Source organism: Hippopotamus amphibius, chromosome 8 (assembly GCF_030028045.1).
Source record: "Hippopotamus amphibius kiboko isolate mHipAmp2 chromosome 8, mHipAmp2.hap2, whole genome shotgun sequence".
NCBI lineage: Eukaryota > Metazoa > Chordata > Mammalia > Artiodactyla > Hippopotamidae > Hippopotamus > Hippopotamus amphibius.
The window spans coordinates 127,215,966-127,234,964 of record NC_080193.1 but is presented as its reverse complement, the minus strand read 5'-3'; the positions used below and the strand labels follow the sequence as shown (position 1 = coordinate 127,234,964).

The 18,999-nt window shown below is 35.5% G+C and overlaps 1 protein-coding gene across 6 annotated transcripts in view; it reads right to left on the bottom strand.

Annotated features, from left to right (window-relative positions):
* Positions 1–1,090: 1,090 nt before the first annotated feature.
* Positions 1,091–18,999, bottom strand: part of GPR155 (G protein-coupled receptor 155) — a 47,635-nt gene continuing 29,726 nt past the window's right edge. For 4 of the 6 annotated variants that reach the window (XM_057745024.1, XM_057745020.1, XM_057745021.1 and 1 more), the window contains 6 exons: positions 15,203–15,307; positions 12,686–12,822; positions 11,101–11,196; positions 8,691–8,755; positions 7,313–7,450; positions 1,091–4,182 (listed from right to left, as the gene is read on the bottom strand). In XM_057745024.1, the coding sequence (XP_057601007.1) occupies positions 3,891–4,182; positions 7,313–7,450; positions 8,691–8,755; positions 11,101–11,196; positions 12,686–12,822; positions 15,203–15,307 (833 nt within the window). In that variant the 3' untranslated portion in view covers positions 1,091–3,890. Of the gene's footprint in view, positions 4,236–6,135; positions 6,256–7,312; positions 7,451–8,690; positions 8,756–11,100; positions 11,197–12,685; positions 12,823–15,202; positions 15,308–18,999 lie in introns of those variants that run through there. The other 2 variants (XM_057745022.1, XM_057745023.1) reach the window with 2 other exon arrangements.

Sequence of the window (18,999 nt, the reverse complement as noted above, 5' to 3'; positions counted from 1 at the left end):
TGGGTAAATACCCAGGAACATGAGTATTGGATGGTGTGGTAAGACTGTGTTTAGTTTTATAAGAAACTGCCAAACTGTCTTCTAAAGTGACTACTATACCATTTTGCATTCCCACCAGCAGTGAATGAGAGTTCCTTTTGCTCCACATCCTCGCCAACATTTGGTGTTGTCAGTGTTCTGGATTTGGGCCATTCTAATAGGTATGTACTAGTATCTCATTGTTTTAATTTGCATTTCCCTAATGATACATGATGCAAAGCACCTCTTAATATGCTTATTTGCCATCTGTATCATCTTCTTTAGTGAGATATCGGTTCAGATCTTTTGCTCATTTAAAAAAATCAAGTTGTTAATTTTCTTATTGAGTCTAAAACTCTTTTAAAGAGTCAATGAGATAAGTCCCAGTCCTTAACAACTATCAACAAGATCCTGCCAATCTGCCCCATCTATATCTTATTATGCTTTGTTTTTTTAAAGTTTCTGTTCTGCTCTTTCAGTTCTTTGAATGTGCCCAGTTCCTGTGTCATGACTGTACCCTCTGATTGCACCATTCATTTCACGTGCTCTTTATGTAAATAGTTCTTTCCATCCTTTAGAGTTTTGCTGAAACATGACTTCCTCAGGGAAGTTTTCCCCACACAAGATCAAGTCTCTTGATACATACTCTCAGAGCCACATGTGATCCTGATCACAGTTGTATCTGAATGTTTAACATTTGTCTCTCACAGCAGAATAGCTTTATGAGGATAGGAACCATATTTTTTCCCACTGTTGTGTGCTCAGTGCTCAACATTATGTGTAGCACAAGCTAGATGCTCAATAAACATTTGTTAAATTAACATTCAAGGACTGATGGAAAGAATTTACACAGTCCTCTTCTCTGCTTGTAATGTTGAGAAAATTAGCTAGACAATCTATCTGTACAACTTGATAGCCTTTTATAACGCTGAGGTCAACCTGTTCCCTTTTACCATATTCAAAATGGGAATAATAACTCCCCAGATAAAGACAAGGATTATTACATTTATAAAACAGCCAATTAATTTATAAAACATTTTGGGAGACCTTCACTCTATAAATCCAGTATGGTATTGGGCTTTGGTATTTCAGTGACTAATTAATGCCTTGTGGTCTGTTTTAGAAAATTTAAGCTTTTCTTAAATTTCATGTGTTTTTCTTGAGAGTAAAAGATATAGTAGCTGAAATTAAGGTTTTTGGGGGTCAATCCTTAAATGATGCAGTTTATTATTTACCATTACATAATAAACCAAGGGAATAATCTAATAAACTGAGTATTTTAGAGAAAGCTAGTTTGATGAAAACATCAATATATATATTAATTTTCAATAAAAAAAGTTTGCCCTAGAAATAATTATGCAGCTGACTCAGAACATTCTCCAGGATAGATCACATCTTGGGTCACAAATCAAGCCTTGGTAAATTTAAGAAAATTGAAATCATATCAAGCATCTTTTCTGACCACAACGCTATGAGATTAGAAATCAATTGCAGGGAAAAAAACCTGTTAAAAACACAAACACATGGAGCCTAAACAATATGCTACTAGAAATAATTATGCCGCCTAGAATTTTGGAAATCTAGTTTCTATTTGTAAAATTTGCCCAAAATAGGTTCTATAGAGTGAATGTTTTCTCTTCTTAATTGATTTTAGTCTTTTATCATAACAATTGTAGAAATTTATCATCTGATCTTTTCCTGAAAAACTGTGATAACATTTCTGATCCTGAACTGTTTCCAACCATAACTCATCACTTGACCACCTAGCTTAGTGGTCTAAAGTAATTTAATATTTTACATGATATGAGGTATGAGGGGACAAAACCTAAAAGCTGTATTCTACTGCATAGCAAATGTAACATGATAGTTTTACATTATTTTTTGCTTTTAGAAACTTACTGATCATTAATCATTATTCCTAAAATGCCAAGCACACTCTACCTTATTCTAAAAATACTGAAATTTAAATACAAGTTAGGCATGGAATTACTCATTGAGAACAAAGAAAAGAACAATTGACCATGCTGAAAAGCAGTTTAAAAGGGGTAGATTTTAATCAAAATTGTATCACATAATTTTCCCAGCTGTGACCTTGCATGTTAAAAATTATGAAATATGTGAGGACTCTGATGTCATATTGACTCATGAATAAAAAGTGTTTACTGGGTGCATAATTGGGTAAGGCCCTGTGCACAGATCCCATAGGGTCACGAAGAATAGAACAACCTCAGGAGACCCATTTAAGGAAACACTGAAAACCTATAGGAAACATCTCTCTCATGGCTTCTGCATTATTCAGATTATTCAAAGAAAAGACGTTGGCAATGCAAGTTAAAATAGGTATTTTATTGAGAAACTTGCTTTGTCAGTGAGTGAGTGAAAGTTATAAATATTTTTATTTAATAAAATTAGCATATCCTTAATTCTAAAAACATCTCTTAAAAGCTTTCATTACCTGAAACTGCAGATCATTCAGAGTCAGGATTTTTAGTGTCTCCCATGGAAAAAGATGCTGCCAATTCCCATCATGCAAATAACAGAACATATGTGTAGTATGACTTGTTCACAAGCAAAACAAATTCCCCACTTGAGTTTGAGCTGCTTGCATGCATATGAATTAATATCTTTATTTGTGTAACTATAAAAGTCTCCTGGTACAGAAATGAGGCTTTATGCTTACTCCTGAGCATTCTAAGAGTTATAATAATGCAATCATGTATTTTTTTTTTAAAGTTATGTAACAAGACAGTTCTGCTGAAAAACCCCATTCCCTAGTTATAACTTAAAATTGCTATAGGTTAATACTACACACTAATGTATAGTTTACTTGTTAAGTACACTAGGCTTCCATGCAAAAATTACATTTTTGTTGCATTAAAAGGGCAATGCTTTAACTCTATAAATTATTTTCTAAATTTCTTTTACATATAAGACTAAAAGTATGGGACAAATAAATATTTGAAACTCTTTTAAATAAGTTAAACCAGTACTGACAACTAATAATTAGAGGGCAACATTTAGTAATTTTCAAATTTATAAATTTTCATATGTGGACATTTAAAAAAACTAAATTGTAAATGTAAAAATAGGATGTTAGGCATAGAATTTTAAAATCTTGGCTTGAATTATAGTTTTTTTTTCTTTTTAACTGCAGGGAGTAAGGTAATAGGGCTATCCTCTGTACTGAGATGCTTTGTGCAAACACCAGAAATGATATATCACGCAGCAATAATTTTGTTGATGAATTAAATGAATTTGCTCAAATTATTATTTTTAGTACAAAAGCCAATGATTAGACTATACTTCTGTTGATGAATTTTAGAGATAATATTTATGGAGGTTCCTATTCCCCTCCTAATGGCAGAGATTAGTACTTTGGATAGAAAAGCAAGAAGAGATCAGCCTTAAAAAAAAGTGCTGCTAGTTTTTAATGAGTACTATTTGTCAAGGAAATGGGAAAAACAGAATAAAAAGGCCTCTCATAAGAATCATTAAAATTCTTTTTTAGGAAGTGCTATCAATAAGTGCAAAGTGGTCATAATTTAAGGTCTATACCCTCCCAGCAGCACACCTGCCAAATTTGGCAATTTAAAAGAATAGTAAATTGGATGTTGATTTTGAAATTACAGCACACAACTGCAGGAAGCAATGTTTTAAAGTGTTGGCATAATTAGTTCATAGTAATTATTATGTGTTTTACATACACATGAAATCACAGAATTTTAGCACAGGGTGGGAACATGTCTTGTCAAATTTTACAGAAGAGGCAACTGAGGCTCAGAGAGGTTGTGATTTGCCCAAGGTCTCACAGCTAATAAGTAACAGATCTGGTGTCAGAATATGACTCCATGTTGACTTGTCTCCTTTATAATTTAGGTCTTAGGGGATGGGGATGAATGCTCAATTTCTTCGTATCTTTCCTGTTGGGGAATGTTTGCATTAATAGCAGGAGGACTCTGTTCAGGACTCTTTTGAAGAAACCTGTAAAACAAGTACTCATCCCGAAATTCATAATCGTTGGTGATATGTTGGATGACTCCCCCTTGCACCAGTCTATCTCCATATATCACAGCTTCACCACGGTCAGAGGCAAGGCCGACTTCAATCAGCCAGTTCACCAAGTCACAGCCACAGAAGGTCCCAGCAGAAGTCTTTGCACCACACCTGTATGTCAAAGGAATGATTCACCCATATGTTCTGTAAATCTGGTATCAGCACTGCATGATGGAGGACAAGCAAGGAAAAATAGGAGACAGGGAAAGACAGCATGATAGTTAAAAGGTGGCAGGAATGAAACTATTCTGAATATAAAGGGTTTGTTAAATCACCTGATCCTAGAAAGACTCACCAGAGAAAAACAAAATATGCCAATAATGCTTGTGAAAACAGAAACAAACAAAAAAATGACTTAGATAATGTATAGGTGCATCAACAAAGAAATAATCTTTTTATAGTAGATGGTCTTTTATGATCAAATGCATTCTGTAGATAGATGACTACTATATATTTTATATAAGTTATACTCAGTTAAAGTTAATTGTATCAGGAGCATTAAATAATATTTTTGCAAGCTAAGAAGTGACAATTTTTACTAAATTACTCAAATAAAACTTTTTATTTTCTACTTATCACAATGCCTTTCTTCATGCCCTGAGCAAGATAATCTTATTGATATGTTAATTTGCTGCATTAAGAAGCAGGCAAAGGGTAAGTAATATCTGTCTTGCTATAAATCTAAGATTTTTTTCATAGTTGTTGACTATATTTCCCACACTGTATATTTCATCCTTGTGATTCATCTGTTTTGCAACTGGAAGTCTGTACCTCCTAATCTCCATCACCTATTTCTTTCTTCCTCCCACCCTCCCCCCTCTGGCAACCACTTGTTTGTCCTCTGTTTCTGTTTTGTTGTGTCTGTTCATTTGTTTTTTGTTTTTTAAGATTCCACAGATAAGTGAAATCATACAGTATTTGTGTTTCTCTCTCTGACTTGCTTCACTTAGTGTAATGCCCTCTAGGTCCATCCACATTGTCGCAAATGGCAAGATTCCATTCTTTTTTTGTGGCTGAGTGATATTCCATTATATATATATATATATACACACACATATATATATACACACACCACATCTTCTTTATGTATTCATCTTCTGAAGGACACTTAGGTTTCTTCTATATCTTGGCTACTGTAAATACTACTGCAGTGAACAAAGGGGAGCACATATCTTTTCTAATGAGTGTTTTAATTTTCTTTGGGTCAATACCCAAGAGTGGAATTGCTGGATCATATGGTAGTTCTATTTTTAATTTTTTGAGGAATTTCCATAACATTCCTCAGATTTGTGTTTTGTTTTTTGTTTTTTTGGGGTTTTTTTGGCCATGCCACATGGCAAGTGGGATCTTAGTTTCCAGACCAGTGATTGAACCCACACCCCCTTCATTGGAAGGCCAGAGTCTTAATCACTGGACTGCCAGGGAAGTCCCAGATTCTTTAGATTTTTAAAATTTTTGATTATAAATCTACTTCTTCATTAGTTAAAATTTGTCTTCCTAATGTAAGTGTGAGGGTGCCCCAGGTATGAACAAATAAACAGGGGAAAAAGTAAAAAAAACCAATTAAGTAAATTCTGTTCATTTTTATCCAAGCATGCAATAGACAACATGAATCTGTCCACAAGCATTAGTCAAGCTATAAAACCTAAAGTGCTTGACAATAGGAAACAGCAGGTGAAAATCAAGATGAAATGAGAAATAGATGACAAAAATTTTTAAACATTTAACCACAAATGAATGTATATTAGCGTTTCATATAAAAATTAGAAAAGAGGTTAAAATACATGAAAAAATTTCTCAAGTACACAAAATCACAATATCAAAACAACAGTTTTTACTTAGTAATAAGATATCTTAATTTATGCTTTGCAACTACAAACATCACTTTGAATGAAAGCCAGAATCCCTGAGTCTGAGCCTTCTTGCTTGTTGATTTTAAATTTATAGCCCTACACCTTCTAATCCAGACATCAACCGATTAATATCTGCTTCCTGATGACTGATCAGGCAGCTCCAAGCACAGCCCACGGAGTTGTGCATGATGGCAGAGGATTAGCCAGTGTACACGATGCAGAGCAGTACCATCACCAGCCCGTGCCCATTCGCCATCTGGGACGGAGGCAGCCTGACAGCCCTGCAAATGGCAAGAGCTATGCTTCCTGACAGTCGGCAATCACAGTGGACCTGGTGGAGGTAACATGGAGTTCCTTTTTTTTAATTTTAAAAAGCAATTTTAAATTGTTGAAACCATCCATAGATGGTACTTTGAAATAATTGTGTTTGGCCCTTTAAAGGTGGGAAACTAATTTTTTTTCATAGCTTACCATTTCCAGAAACTGGGCTAGGCCCATTTAGATTTTGTTATCTAATGCAAACAACCCCAAGAGCCAGATATTTTAAAGAAGAGGAAAACTAAGGTTTGGAGAATTGAATTTGCCCAGTGCCACAGAGCTAGTAAGTGGCAGATCCAGTAACTGAGTTCTAGTATTAGTCCCCACCCAGTGAGTCCACTTTCCACTAGTTATACCAGGATACCTCCACTTATAATGAAATATAGTGGCATAATATATGTAAATAAATTATCCTGAGTGGTAGTTTTCATAAATTTTCAATTTTTCAGTATATAAACAAAAGTATTTTCTTCTTTATATCATGTTTTGGTTTTTTCCTCTTTTTTTGACAATCCAAAATATTGGCACTATAATATTTGTTTATTCTTTTCCTGCTGTATACTCCATACAGGGTTAGAAGGATAAATTTGATGTCACAGACTGAAGATTAGGACTTGAGGTGAAAAATAAGCAGCAGAATTAATTAAGAGATAGAAATTTCATTTCATTTTCTTAACAATATCATTACTAATATGAAATAGCATATTACTAGCATACCCCTAGGAGATGGGGAATATAAAATCACTTCTAAATACAATGTATCTCAAAGGTTTGTGAGAGATACTAATGGCTAACATGAAGTGAGTTAATCTGCTACATTTTGGTTCTCTCTAAAGTTTTCATATTTTACATGGAAATCAGAAGTTATATGGCATTTACAAATGTAAAAATCAAAGTGATATGGCTCTTATATATGCTGTTTCTGAAACTATAAACTGACCCATAGCTATTTTAACTTTTATGTGTATGTGTTATTGAAAAAAAATAATGTTAGTCACAAGCACATTACTTAGCTTATTACAAACCAGAATTGATCATCTAAAATATAATTATCTGGAACCTGTACTTACCTTCTTTTCTTCACAATGTTTTGGATACAGAGGTCACGGTGATAATGGATAAACTGTTGACAGGTCATTTTTATTTCCTCAGGAACAGAAGAATCCCTATTTTCTGCTGTTTCTTTATTGTTCCATAGGAATTCAAGTCTGAAAACCAAAGTTTAAGGAGGCAATTTTTAAGGAAAGAAAAGCCCTGAGGGAGGGCCCCTTCTTGCTTATCACCCCATCAACATGGCTGTTCCAAAGCTGCCATTCGCCACAGCTGTCATCTACAGCACCCAGACAGCCCTAGTCTCTGAAGCAGAAATATATTTAACCTGCATTTGGTTTCTTGTTCAGAGCAGGCTGGGGTGGAGGACTTGAACATTTTCTAAACCCTCCAGACATGTTTGACCCATTTCAGTATCTACCAAAAAACGAAGTTTCTTTTTCTACATTCTACTGTTCTAAAATGCAAAAATAACGTGTAGAGATCAAGTATATTATTTAATCATTTTCCAATTTTGGTACCAGAGAGACAAATACTGCCATCTGGAACACAAAACAATTGTGTTTTGCCAGCCCAGACAATAGATCTGTTGACTCTTAACTGATCAATATTATGAAGCTAATAACTAAGTGCAGTGACTTTCCTATTATGCTTTTCTTCTTTCATGAAAGGATTGTGACCCTAGCAACTACATTTTAATAATGATGAAGGGAAAAAGGAGAAGGAGAAGAAAGAACAGGGACCATTTACTGGGTACTTTTTATATAACAGATAGGATAAATTCCACTAGCACTTCTAGTTTCTATTAATTTTGACTTTGAAAACAAATGAGGAAGTACAAGGATTCACCCCTCTACCCCCACCTCTTCCTCCCACCCCCAAGGTGAAGTGTTCCCACTTCATTATTTTTCATAAAGAAATTCCTGATCTGAATTCAAAGAAATTTTTCACCAAGTTAATTAAAAAAATTGAAATTTAGAAAGAAGAAAACTTGAGTTTTCTAATTGTCAGTTTGACAGAAAGAGAAATCCTGTTGTCAAAGGAAAAAGACAATCAAATACGGACTTTTGGGGGCACATCATCTATTTTCATTTCTAAATATATTTTCAAGTTTCATTTTACTTTATGTAGTTAATGGCACAGATAGAAGTCAGCATCCATCAATTCTTGTTAAAATACAAATTACACTAATGTTAGACTAATAACAGCTCTTCTGACATTTTCTCTGCAAGTATTTACAACAAATATATGAATCAACAGATAACCTCTCCGTGGTGTTTAGTTTAACCATTCTGTGGTCTCCTAGCAGCTTCTAAAAGTTTAAAAATATTAGTATCTTAACAGAATGGCTTTGTCATCACCTTTACAGTTATAGCTTTATTTCAAAACTAAAATTACCTTCTTCTGAAAGGTAGGATGATTAAATGTTTATCCAATCCAAAGATGCCAAAGGAAATAAATCCCTATGGAAGAAAAAAAGTTACATTTTATGAGTTCTACAGTAAATTTTAAGACAGAGAAATGATTGAAGCCAAAAAATTTAGTCCTTGGGGAAGTTAACCTCCAGCAATTAGAGTAACATTTTAAATAGAACACACAGGCAGGACCTCTAAAGTTCAGTGCATGATGGCAGGTACAGTCGATCATCTGTACCCACAGGGTTCCACATTCAATGGATTCAACCTACCGTGGATCGAAAATATTTGGGAAAAAAATTCCAGAAAGTTCCAAAAAGCAAAACTTGAATTTGCTGCATATCGGCAACTATTTACATAGCAATTATATTGTATTAGGTGTTATAAGTAACCTAGAGATGATTTAAAGTATACAGGAGGATGTGCATAGGTCACATGCAAATAATATGCCATTTTATATAAGGGACTTGAGCATCCATAGATTTTGGTACTTGTGGGGCGTCCCGGAACCAATCCTCCTTGGATACTGAGGGATGATTGTATGGTACTCGGCTGCCTCTTTCCAGTCATCTTTCCTGCTAATTATGATGGGTGATATAAGTGAGTGCTGAGCAACCACACTGGCAAGCTAGCTTGCTGGAGAAAAATGAAAACACTTAAGGGCTATATGTCTTTTTTTTCCCCTTTCTAAAAGGAAAATAAAATATCTCCCATTATATTTAAGTACTTCTTTATTATTTTTCTGTTAAAAACTTCAGAAATTATAGAATTAACAAGTGCTGTAGGTTCTGATTATAATGAAGTAACTGACAAAATTTATGTGAAATGAAATTGGCTAGTGCTTAGGGAAAGGGTTTGAAGAATTTGGGAGTGATGAGGCAAACTAGCACCAGATGTTAGCTACGTATCAGGATGATCAGGAGCCTGGGGAGATGGGAGGCTAGGAACTGCCATCTGTCAGGCACAGCAGGGTAAGGATCTTAGTGCAGACTGGCGTGGGTGGGACAGATAATGCAATGACATGAAGGACCTACCTGTCTTCATCTCAAATTATAAACCACCAAAAGGGAATGATCTTACTACCATACCTCCCCAAGAGAAAAACAGAATGGGAGCAGGTTTTGTATCTCCCTCCTCTGAAGCACTTCAGCCATAAGCTGCGGGGGCAGTATTTCTAATGCAACATTCCTGGCGTTAGCTTCTGTTTGTGAAGCTTTGTCAGTCCCAGTCCTGGGATGGCTCAGCTTGGAGTGAGCTTTCTGAATGCAAAATGCTGAGTAAGACTATGATTTTCAACCTAATATTTTATAGTTCTTGGGTACAAAATCAAATCTTGAGCAGTATCACAAAGTGAGGTGGGCATCAGGTAGCCCTTGGGATGCTCATGTCTGTCTGTAAAACTGATAGGTCACTTGTCTGCCTAAATATAGCCATTTTTGTTCCCATAACAAAGGCAAAGCAAACTGGAAATATTTCAAGAAATTAATGTTAGGGAAAAACTTGCAAGAGCATGTACTGGTAAATGTTAACTAACTCATATGGCCCATTATTTCAGATTTAATAGGCAAACCCAGTGATTTCAAGTACTGTATTTTCTTCAACCTAATACTTAATCTGGAGACTAATATTCTCTAATTAAAAAGTAAGGGATTGAACACAATAAAAATTTTAAGATTTCACATAAGATATTTCCCAGTATGTAAAATATCATTTACCCTTAAATATCCATTTTAATAGTGATATAAACAAAGACAACAGCACCTATCATATTAGTTCTTCATGGAATTTTAATTTCTAATTTTTAAACTGGGGGTGATAAGTCTACTTTGCAGATATTATTGTGATGTTTAAATGAAATAATATAAAATGCTTAAAAATGTTTGGCATATGGTAGACTCTCAAGGAATGGTATCTACGATCCTTGGTCAAATTTATTTATATACCACACGATTTTTTAGAAGGATTTAAGTACCTATAGTTCAAGAAACATCAAAATGTAAGTTAAATGATGTGCATTAAGATAAGTGGCTAAACCAAAGGCTCAGAGAAGCCATTTTCTCAAAGTAACTTATTAAAGCCACAACAAAGTTTAAAAAGAACTTGGAACATCTTGTCCCTGCTAAATTATCATTCTTTATCTCAAAACCAAAGCAAAAAACTATTTGGTATTTCTGATTGAGACACTCAGTGTGCATTCTGATGACTTTAACCAATATAATAATTCATCTCTACTAGGAGATAGGCAGCAGCTGTCAGCTGTCATACATACCAGCAGCTGGCAAACAAACTAAACCCTTTTGATTTGAAAGAAAACAACAACATCCGCACCACCACCCCCCAATCAAACCATCCAGGAAAACAAAAACCCCTCAAAGTTCTCAGTAAATAAATACCTGGCCAAAGTTAAACACAGCACAGAAAAACTGTAACTCAACATATAGTCTCCCAGGCTCTTGGTTGAATAGCCACCATAAACAACTGGAAAGATTCTGTAAAGGAAGGAGAAAATAGTACTTTAAAATGAAGCAAGCTAATGACTTCTCTCTATCCAGAACATAGTACAATAACTTATCTACTTAATAATTAGGAAGAAAAGGACTAAAGGGAAAAACACCAAGAGAATATAGAGGCTTTGTCTTTTAAACAAGAGGTTTCAACCTCTCTTCTTGACAGATGTCATTCAAACAGCATCTATTCTGATCAGATTTGAAGCAAGAAGACATGAGCCATAATACAGAAGCTTACATAATACATCAGGACTTCGACTAGCCTAAGACAGGTCTGATTTTAAAATTAGTTTTACACAGTGAAAACAATCACATCACCGAGCAGCAATTCTTGGCAGCATTTCTTACTTTTTGACTTTTGTTCTTAACAGCAGTTAAAATGGTGCTGGCTGATATGATTCTATGTAATGAGCATCCCAGTTTGAAAGGGTAAGGGATTTCTTCATAGGTTATATGGTCCACCTCCCATCACTAGGCAAGTTATACTAGCGCAAAGAATTGTATAATAACTGGTAATTCACAAAAAGAGGACATAGAACTAATTGAAAAAAACCCTTCAGTAATCAAAGAAATGCAATCAAAACACGAAATGCTCTATTTCACTTATAAAATTATCAAGTTAAAAATTTATAATAGTCAATGTTGGTGAGAGTACTTTACAAACCTATACTGCTCCTTTGGAAAACAACTGAGTAGAATGCACCCAAAGGCACAAAAATATTTATACTCTTTGATCCAGGTTTCCCAACTTTGAGAATCTATCATAAGGAAATATACTACATGGAGATGTTTATTAGAGCATTCTAAAACACTAGGCACAATCCATAAGGAAGTGGTTGAGTGAAATATAATGCATCTCCTCTATGGTTTATTGAGGAGACACTTAAAGTAATGGTTAGCAACACTTTGCAGCAACATGAAAATGCTTGACATAAGTCACGAAGCAGGACATAAATCTGTATGTATCATTAGAACCATGAAAAATAAAGACAAGGCAGTAGTATGAGGGATATTTTTCCCCTTTTCTCCATTTTGTAAGTATCCATTGTATAAAGTGGTTATGTTATTTTCATAATCTAAAATTATTTTTAAAAGTTTATTTATCTGAGGACTATCTTCCGAGAGACCACGTAGGCATTTATCCATGGAAGTCAGTCAAGGAATATGTTTGGAGTTAGTGGCCCTGTACACATTATGGAGATACCTGGTCTTACACCAAATTCTAGGTTCAAGGCATAGGATGAGTAAGTATTCTAAGCAAAATAAGTTATTGAAGCACTTAGGCAGCAGAGTAATGTGAATTATTCATTCTTCTCCCCTCCCAAAACATTTTAGCTCAAGATTAGGATTCAGATGGTGGAGCGGCCACCCCGTGAAGGAGCAACTAAGTTTCTCCCAGATGCCTGAAAAAAAAACCTCTGCCAAACATTTAAAGAAATGGCCCCAAAACAAAATCAGAAGAAACATTTACAGCAAACAGGCCAATAATGAGAAGTAAACACAGCAACACATGTCGAGTCAGTTGCTGGTCTCCACTCTGTAGATACTGCTCCTCTTCCTGGGCTAATATGCAGCTCTGGGAGTTACAGCGACTCACACAATGTTCATCTATAAAAGAGTAAGTACAACAATTTGTAATCAGAGCTTTTTATTTGAATGCATTTTAAATTCATAATGACTTCCTAAACAAACTACCACATATGCACATTCGGCTCAGAATCAGTATTTTATTTTAGATGAAATGCAAGGAAGGCTCCTTCATGATGTTTTAGGAGTGTTCTACTTGTAGAGTGTTTTTATCCAAAAAAAAAAAATATGAGTAGTACGCAATAGTTCCCTTCTACATTATTTAACAGTGTAACACATGTACACACACACACACTTTTTTAAGGCTAAATTAATAACTGAAGTTTCACCTGTGATAAATCTACACCTTGGTCAGGAATACCCTATTTTGGCTAAAAGCAAAACAAATTTACTACTACCACTTGCCTTTCATTAAAGAGCTTAAAATTTGCGTTAGAAAAGACCTTTAAAGAACCAAATAAAAAATATTATACACTTTGTTCTGTTTGCATATGAAACCAAGTCCAAATCACAAGCATGACTCTTCTCTGGCCTAAAAGAGAAGTGAAGGGCCTTTCACAAGAAACCTTTATTTTCCCACCTCAGCTCCACTATATCTGTGGCATCAAAAGCAAGGGAAAACATTTTTACAAAATAGATGCTAGTCTAACATATAGTCTTATTTCAAAAAGTAAGAGATTAAAAAACACAACTTTACAGCTCTTACCTTCAAGCTAACAAAAATGTGTACTTCCTAAAGCCTCTTTTTAGAAGAGAACATATACAACCATTAAACATGGTCTGGCAAAATAGCTAATGGCATGGGTGAATGCTCACAATAAAAGTAGGTTAAAAGTAAAAAAGTAAAAAGAAAATAGGCTGCCAAACTGTCTCTGTAGTATGATCCTATTTTATAACAATTATTTGTGTATATCTTGGTGTAGAAAAATTCTAGCAGTATATATAATAAACCTGGTCTTAAAATGTTATGTAGAAATATTATAAAAATGGATAAAAATAAATTTTACTATCTTTTATTTGCCTTTTTTACACATTGCAATACTTATTTTGCCTTGTGCTGTTGCCAGTGTTTTGGGATGAGGAATTAACTACATTGTTAAACTCTAAAAATTCTCATTTATCCATGGTTTGATTTCCTTTAGACTTTCTTTATTTCAGGGTTAGGAATGATACTAAATTATGTGAGCAGATGAAGTCCATGTATGATGGCTCTCATTCTATATAATTTTTGTAAAATATGATCAGAAAATCTAAGAAGCCCCTATAATTTAAAAAAGTTTTCAGGAATCAGCATTATTAATGGAGAAATGACAGATAAGCAAATTGTCAGGGGATTTGCAGGGGCAAAAAAAAAAGCTGTTGAATCAAATTACATGTTGAATTTGCTAATGGACTTTACTATAAGGCATATATTGTGCAGGGAGGAAAAAGTAAGGATCAAAGCCTTGGGAATTCGGATGTAAAGAAATATTAGCTTTAGAAAAGGGGCACGCAAATAAAACTTGAGACACGTGTTACTGAATGCCAAGAGGGGTTTCCTGTTGAAAGTCAGTGAAGGCTCAACATCTGATGTATTTTTACTTCTTTCTATGGAAATGTGGATTCTACTATTTAAGATTCATTCCTAGCCAGCAGATAGCAGTCAAATATAAATCCCGCCCGAATAACAACTACTGCTGCTGCTACTATGTTTAATAAGTACTATGTTTAATAAGTACTATGTTTAAGTACCACTCACTGTGCTAAGTGATTTGCACATATCATTTCTTATAATCCTCACACCATTTCTTGTATAAAAACAATGCCTTTGGCAGCAAAACAGTTGACATATGCTCCATCATGAAGAGGACTTTTTAGGGTTTCCCTTTCTACTTTGGTTAAAAATAAGCATGATCAACTGAAGGTACACTGCAATGTCACATAAATATGTTCAGCTGTTTTAAATAATTTGAAATTCAGACCACAAATATGATTTAGTCTCTTAGTCTATATGCCAAAAGGTTATTACTTTTAAAGATTTTTCTTATTTTATAAGAAAGGGCATATTTTAAAGTATATGGATTCAAAATGTAATGAAGCACTAATTAGTTCTGGCCCTGGGGGAATGGAGTGGGGGAAAAGTCTCAGCTTCTAAAACAAGGGGCCAAAAAAAAAAATGGCCCTTAGGGCAAACTTCTTGGAATTATCACTTGGGTTAAATTTATTGGAAAATTTCCACACAAATTAAAAAAAAATGAGTACCCTACCTACGCACAATTATTATACTGTTTGTACTTTCCTCCATCTTATTTGAGAATATTCTCAAACAGTGTAGCTTCTATAGAAATTCTATGTAGAGTTCTTTTAAGAATAAGGAATCTTTTGTTCCTTAGGGCCACCCTCATAGTCCAGAGGCACTTACCTTTCTCAAATGAAGGAGTCATAGACCCACTGGTGCTTATGTTTGCTACTGGCTCTGTGGATGGGCAGTGTAATTCACCATTTCCCATGGAGCAGGAGCAGCAACCTATAGGATGAAATAACATGTGAGGGGGCTTCCTAGGTGGCACAGTGGTTAAGAATCTGCCTGCCAATGCAGGGGACACGGGTTCGAGCCCTGCCCTAGGAAGATACCATATGCTGCAGAGCAACTAAGCCCATGTGCCACAACTATTGAGCCTGTGCTCTAGAGCCCGTGAGCCACAACTATTGAGCCCATGTGCCACAACTACTGAAGCCCACGCGCCTAGAGCCCATGCTCCACAACAAGAGAAGCCACTGCAATGAAAAGCCCACGCACCACAATGAAGAGTAGTCCCCGCTCACAGCAACTAGAGAAAGCCCATGTGTAGCAACGAAGACCCAACACAGCCAATAAAAAAAATCTAATAAATTAATTAATTAAAAAAGAAATAACATGTGAGGGTAGAGTCCAACCACAACAGAAATGGACAGTGTAAAGGGATGCCAAGTAAAACAAACCAAACCCACAAAAAACAAACAAAAAAACCCAAACTCATTCATATACACACACAAATTTTCCATACATCCTCATTGTATGGGTATCTATCAAATAGTATTTAAATGTGCTTATACAGAAGTTAATATTTAAAGAGTGGCAAAGGATCAGCTCCTTTACATATTGCCTCTTCTTTGTATGAGACAAGGAAAATGTTTTTATTTGTTCTCCAGCTGATACCTTTTTTTTTTTTTGGCTGCACCACACGACTTATGGGATCTTAGTTCCCCAATTAGAGATCAAACCCAGTCTCTTGGCAGTGAAACACGGAGTCCTAAAACACTGGAGTGCCAGGGAATTCCCATAATTAATTACTTATTTTTAAGGAAAATGTTTTTATCCATGCTGTTTTATTAGTTTCCACTGTGCTTTGGGAAACAAGAATTTGACCACTTTCCTAAAAATACAGCTTTGATTCCATCACTCCTTGAAAATACGCACTAAAATGCTCTATTGCTTACTGCAGCTAATTCAAACTCTTTGGCCTGAATTTGAAAGCTCTCTAGGTCTTGGCCCCTCTTCCCCTATCCAACCATTCCCACTATTCAACAAAGGCCCTTCCTTTCTTTCAGGACGATTCTCTAGTGTCCTCCACAAACCTCATGCTTATTTGGGTCTCCCCTCTCCTCCTCTAAGTTTAGCTCAAAACTCACCTCTTTTAAGAACATGTCTCCTACTAGTTTAGAAGATGCAGTAAAAGCAGTTGTATTCTTTTTTATTTTTAGATATATACTGCTGAAAATCTCTTGCTGGTTTATAGGTAGATGGGTTTACAGAAGTCACACTGAGACATTTGCTACAGAGCTGTAATTTTACCTCTATATAGTTAGAGAACTGCATGCAGTGTCCTTTGAAACATTTCACACATATATGGACACGGTGCTCCTTGACATGGATTATAATAGAGTAACTTCAGTGATAAACTGTATTAAAATTTAATGTACTGGGCTTCCTAGGTGGCGCAGTGGGTGAGAATCTGCCTGCCAATGCAGGGGACACAGGTTCGATCCCTGCTCCAGGAAGATCCCACATGCCGCGGAGCAACTAAGCCCGTGCGCCACAACTACTGAGCCTGCACTTTAGAGCCCGTGAGCCACAACTATTGAGCCCATGTGCTGCAACTACTGAAGCCCACGCGCCTAGAGCCCGTGCTCTGCAACAAGAGGAGCCACGGCAATGAGGAGCCTGCGCACCGCAACAGAGTGGCCCCCACTCACAGCAACTAAAAAGCCCACGCACAGCAAAAAGGACCCAACACAGCCAATAAAATAAATAAATAAATTTATAAAAAAAAATTTAATGTACTAAAAAGGAACAGTTCATTGGCTGAAACTTTCATTGATAATGTGCTTTAATTTTTCAGTAGCGTTCTTAAAAACAAAACAAAAAAAGATTTCAAAGTATTAAAAACTATGATCTATAATAAGCTATTACGAATGTCTTTCTAAATTTAAGATAATGATGCCACAGAATAATCAAAAAGAAAATACAGAAATCATCTGGCCCTGCCCTCTTATCTTCAGAAACTTGAAGGCTTAAATCCGCTAAGATAAAATTGTTAAGAAAACAGACATAAAGCCAGTCCATTCCAATGACATATGTATAGAGAACACACATATGGCAGTTTTTCCCTTCAGATATAAGAAGGATATGTAAGTATCCAATTAGTATTCTCATTTATGTATGTATGTATTATGTTGCTCAGTAATACACCATACTTATTTATTACTTTTTCATTCACCCTTTGACCCACTTCACCCATTTCTCCTACTCTCTACTCCCCACCTCTGGCAACGACCAATCTTGTTCTCAGTATCTATGAACTTGGTTGTTTTTGTTTTGTTTTGTTCTGTTTTGTTTAAATAGATTTCACATATAAGAGAGATAGTATAGCCTTCTCTTTTATTAACTGGCCATTTAATCTCATATTAAAATAGGTTAATTTTCCTTTCAATTACAATTCCACACGTATAGCATAAGCAAATGATGTGTCTCTGACAAATGTGTAGCGAGGGGCAGAGGGGAGTGAACTATTTTGGATTACTGAGATTTGGAGAGGCCAGACTGGACATCTAATGTGTTGTGTGTTAATACTACTAGCAGAGCAGAAGAGAGCAGGCTTTAGGGAAGGAAAATAACCAGACAGTTTTAAAAACCTTTTTCCTAGGAACATGGGTGAATAGGCAAATAAACAAGTGCTTTGCGACAGGAGTTTTCAGGATAGCTTCAGAAAAACATGGCATATCTTATCGACCTATCCATCTATCCATTCATTTAACAAATATTACTAAACATGTATAGGAAGCCTGATACCATGCTAGGTGCTGAGGCTATAATGATGGGCAAGTCAGTCACAGCACTTATACTGGGTTATACTGGTAATTTAAAAAGCAATTATAAAGCAGTGAGACAAGAGGAGAGGGAAGTATAAACACTGCAGAAGGTTTTCTATTGAGATAAGCCATAGCTGTCTCCTGGCTCTCCATTTATTTATATGAAAGGTGCAAGCTAGTTTTCCTGCTGGAGGTGATGATAGGATTTAAAGAACATCTATGGTATTTGCTATTTTTATTTGCTATTTATTTGCTATTTGCTGTTTATTTGCTATCTTTAAAGGACAGGTAAAGACATAGCAGCAAAAGTCTCTGAGCTTAAGACACTTGGTTTAGGACTCCCCACACGCATTCACAGGCCTTTGGTGGCCAGTTCTAAAACATGCACAGAAGAAGAAGGCTGAGAGTGGTGGTCTTTACGCCCTGTCTGAAAACATACAGTAGATGGATTTATAGGATAAATGTAAGAGTCCACAAAGAAAGCGAGGAAGGAGAGGATGCTGGGCATGATCAGAAAAGCACTCTAGACTTTGGAAAAGTGGCTTTAAAAATTTTAGTGAAAACATACACATAATCCTTGAACTTCCATTTTAAAAGGGAAAATAATTAAGAGGCCTCTAAAGAATGAAATTCTGATGATATAATCACAAAGGATCTAACAAAGAAATTAGTGAGCACCACCAACAAGATGAAACTAAAGGAGGCCTGATTGAAGCAGGGTTAAATGTGAATCACTAGTTGGCAAACTACAGTCCTGTGTAGTGGGACCCTACAGTAGGTATTATCAGCATCAGATATGGAAACCAGGGCACAGGGAACTTGCCTAAGATCAAATAATAATAAATTTGTGTTATCTACTTCCAGTTT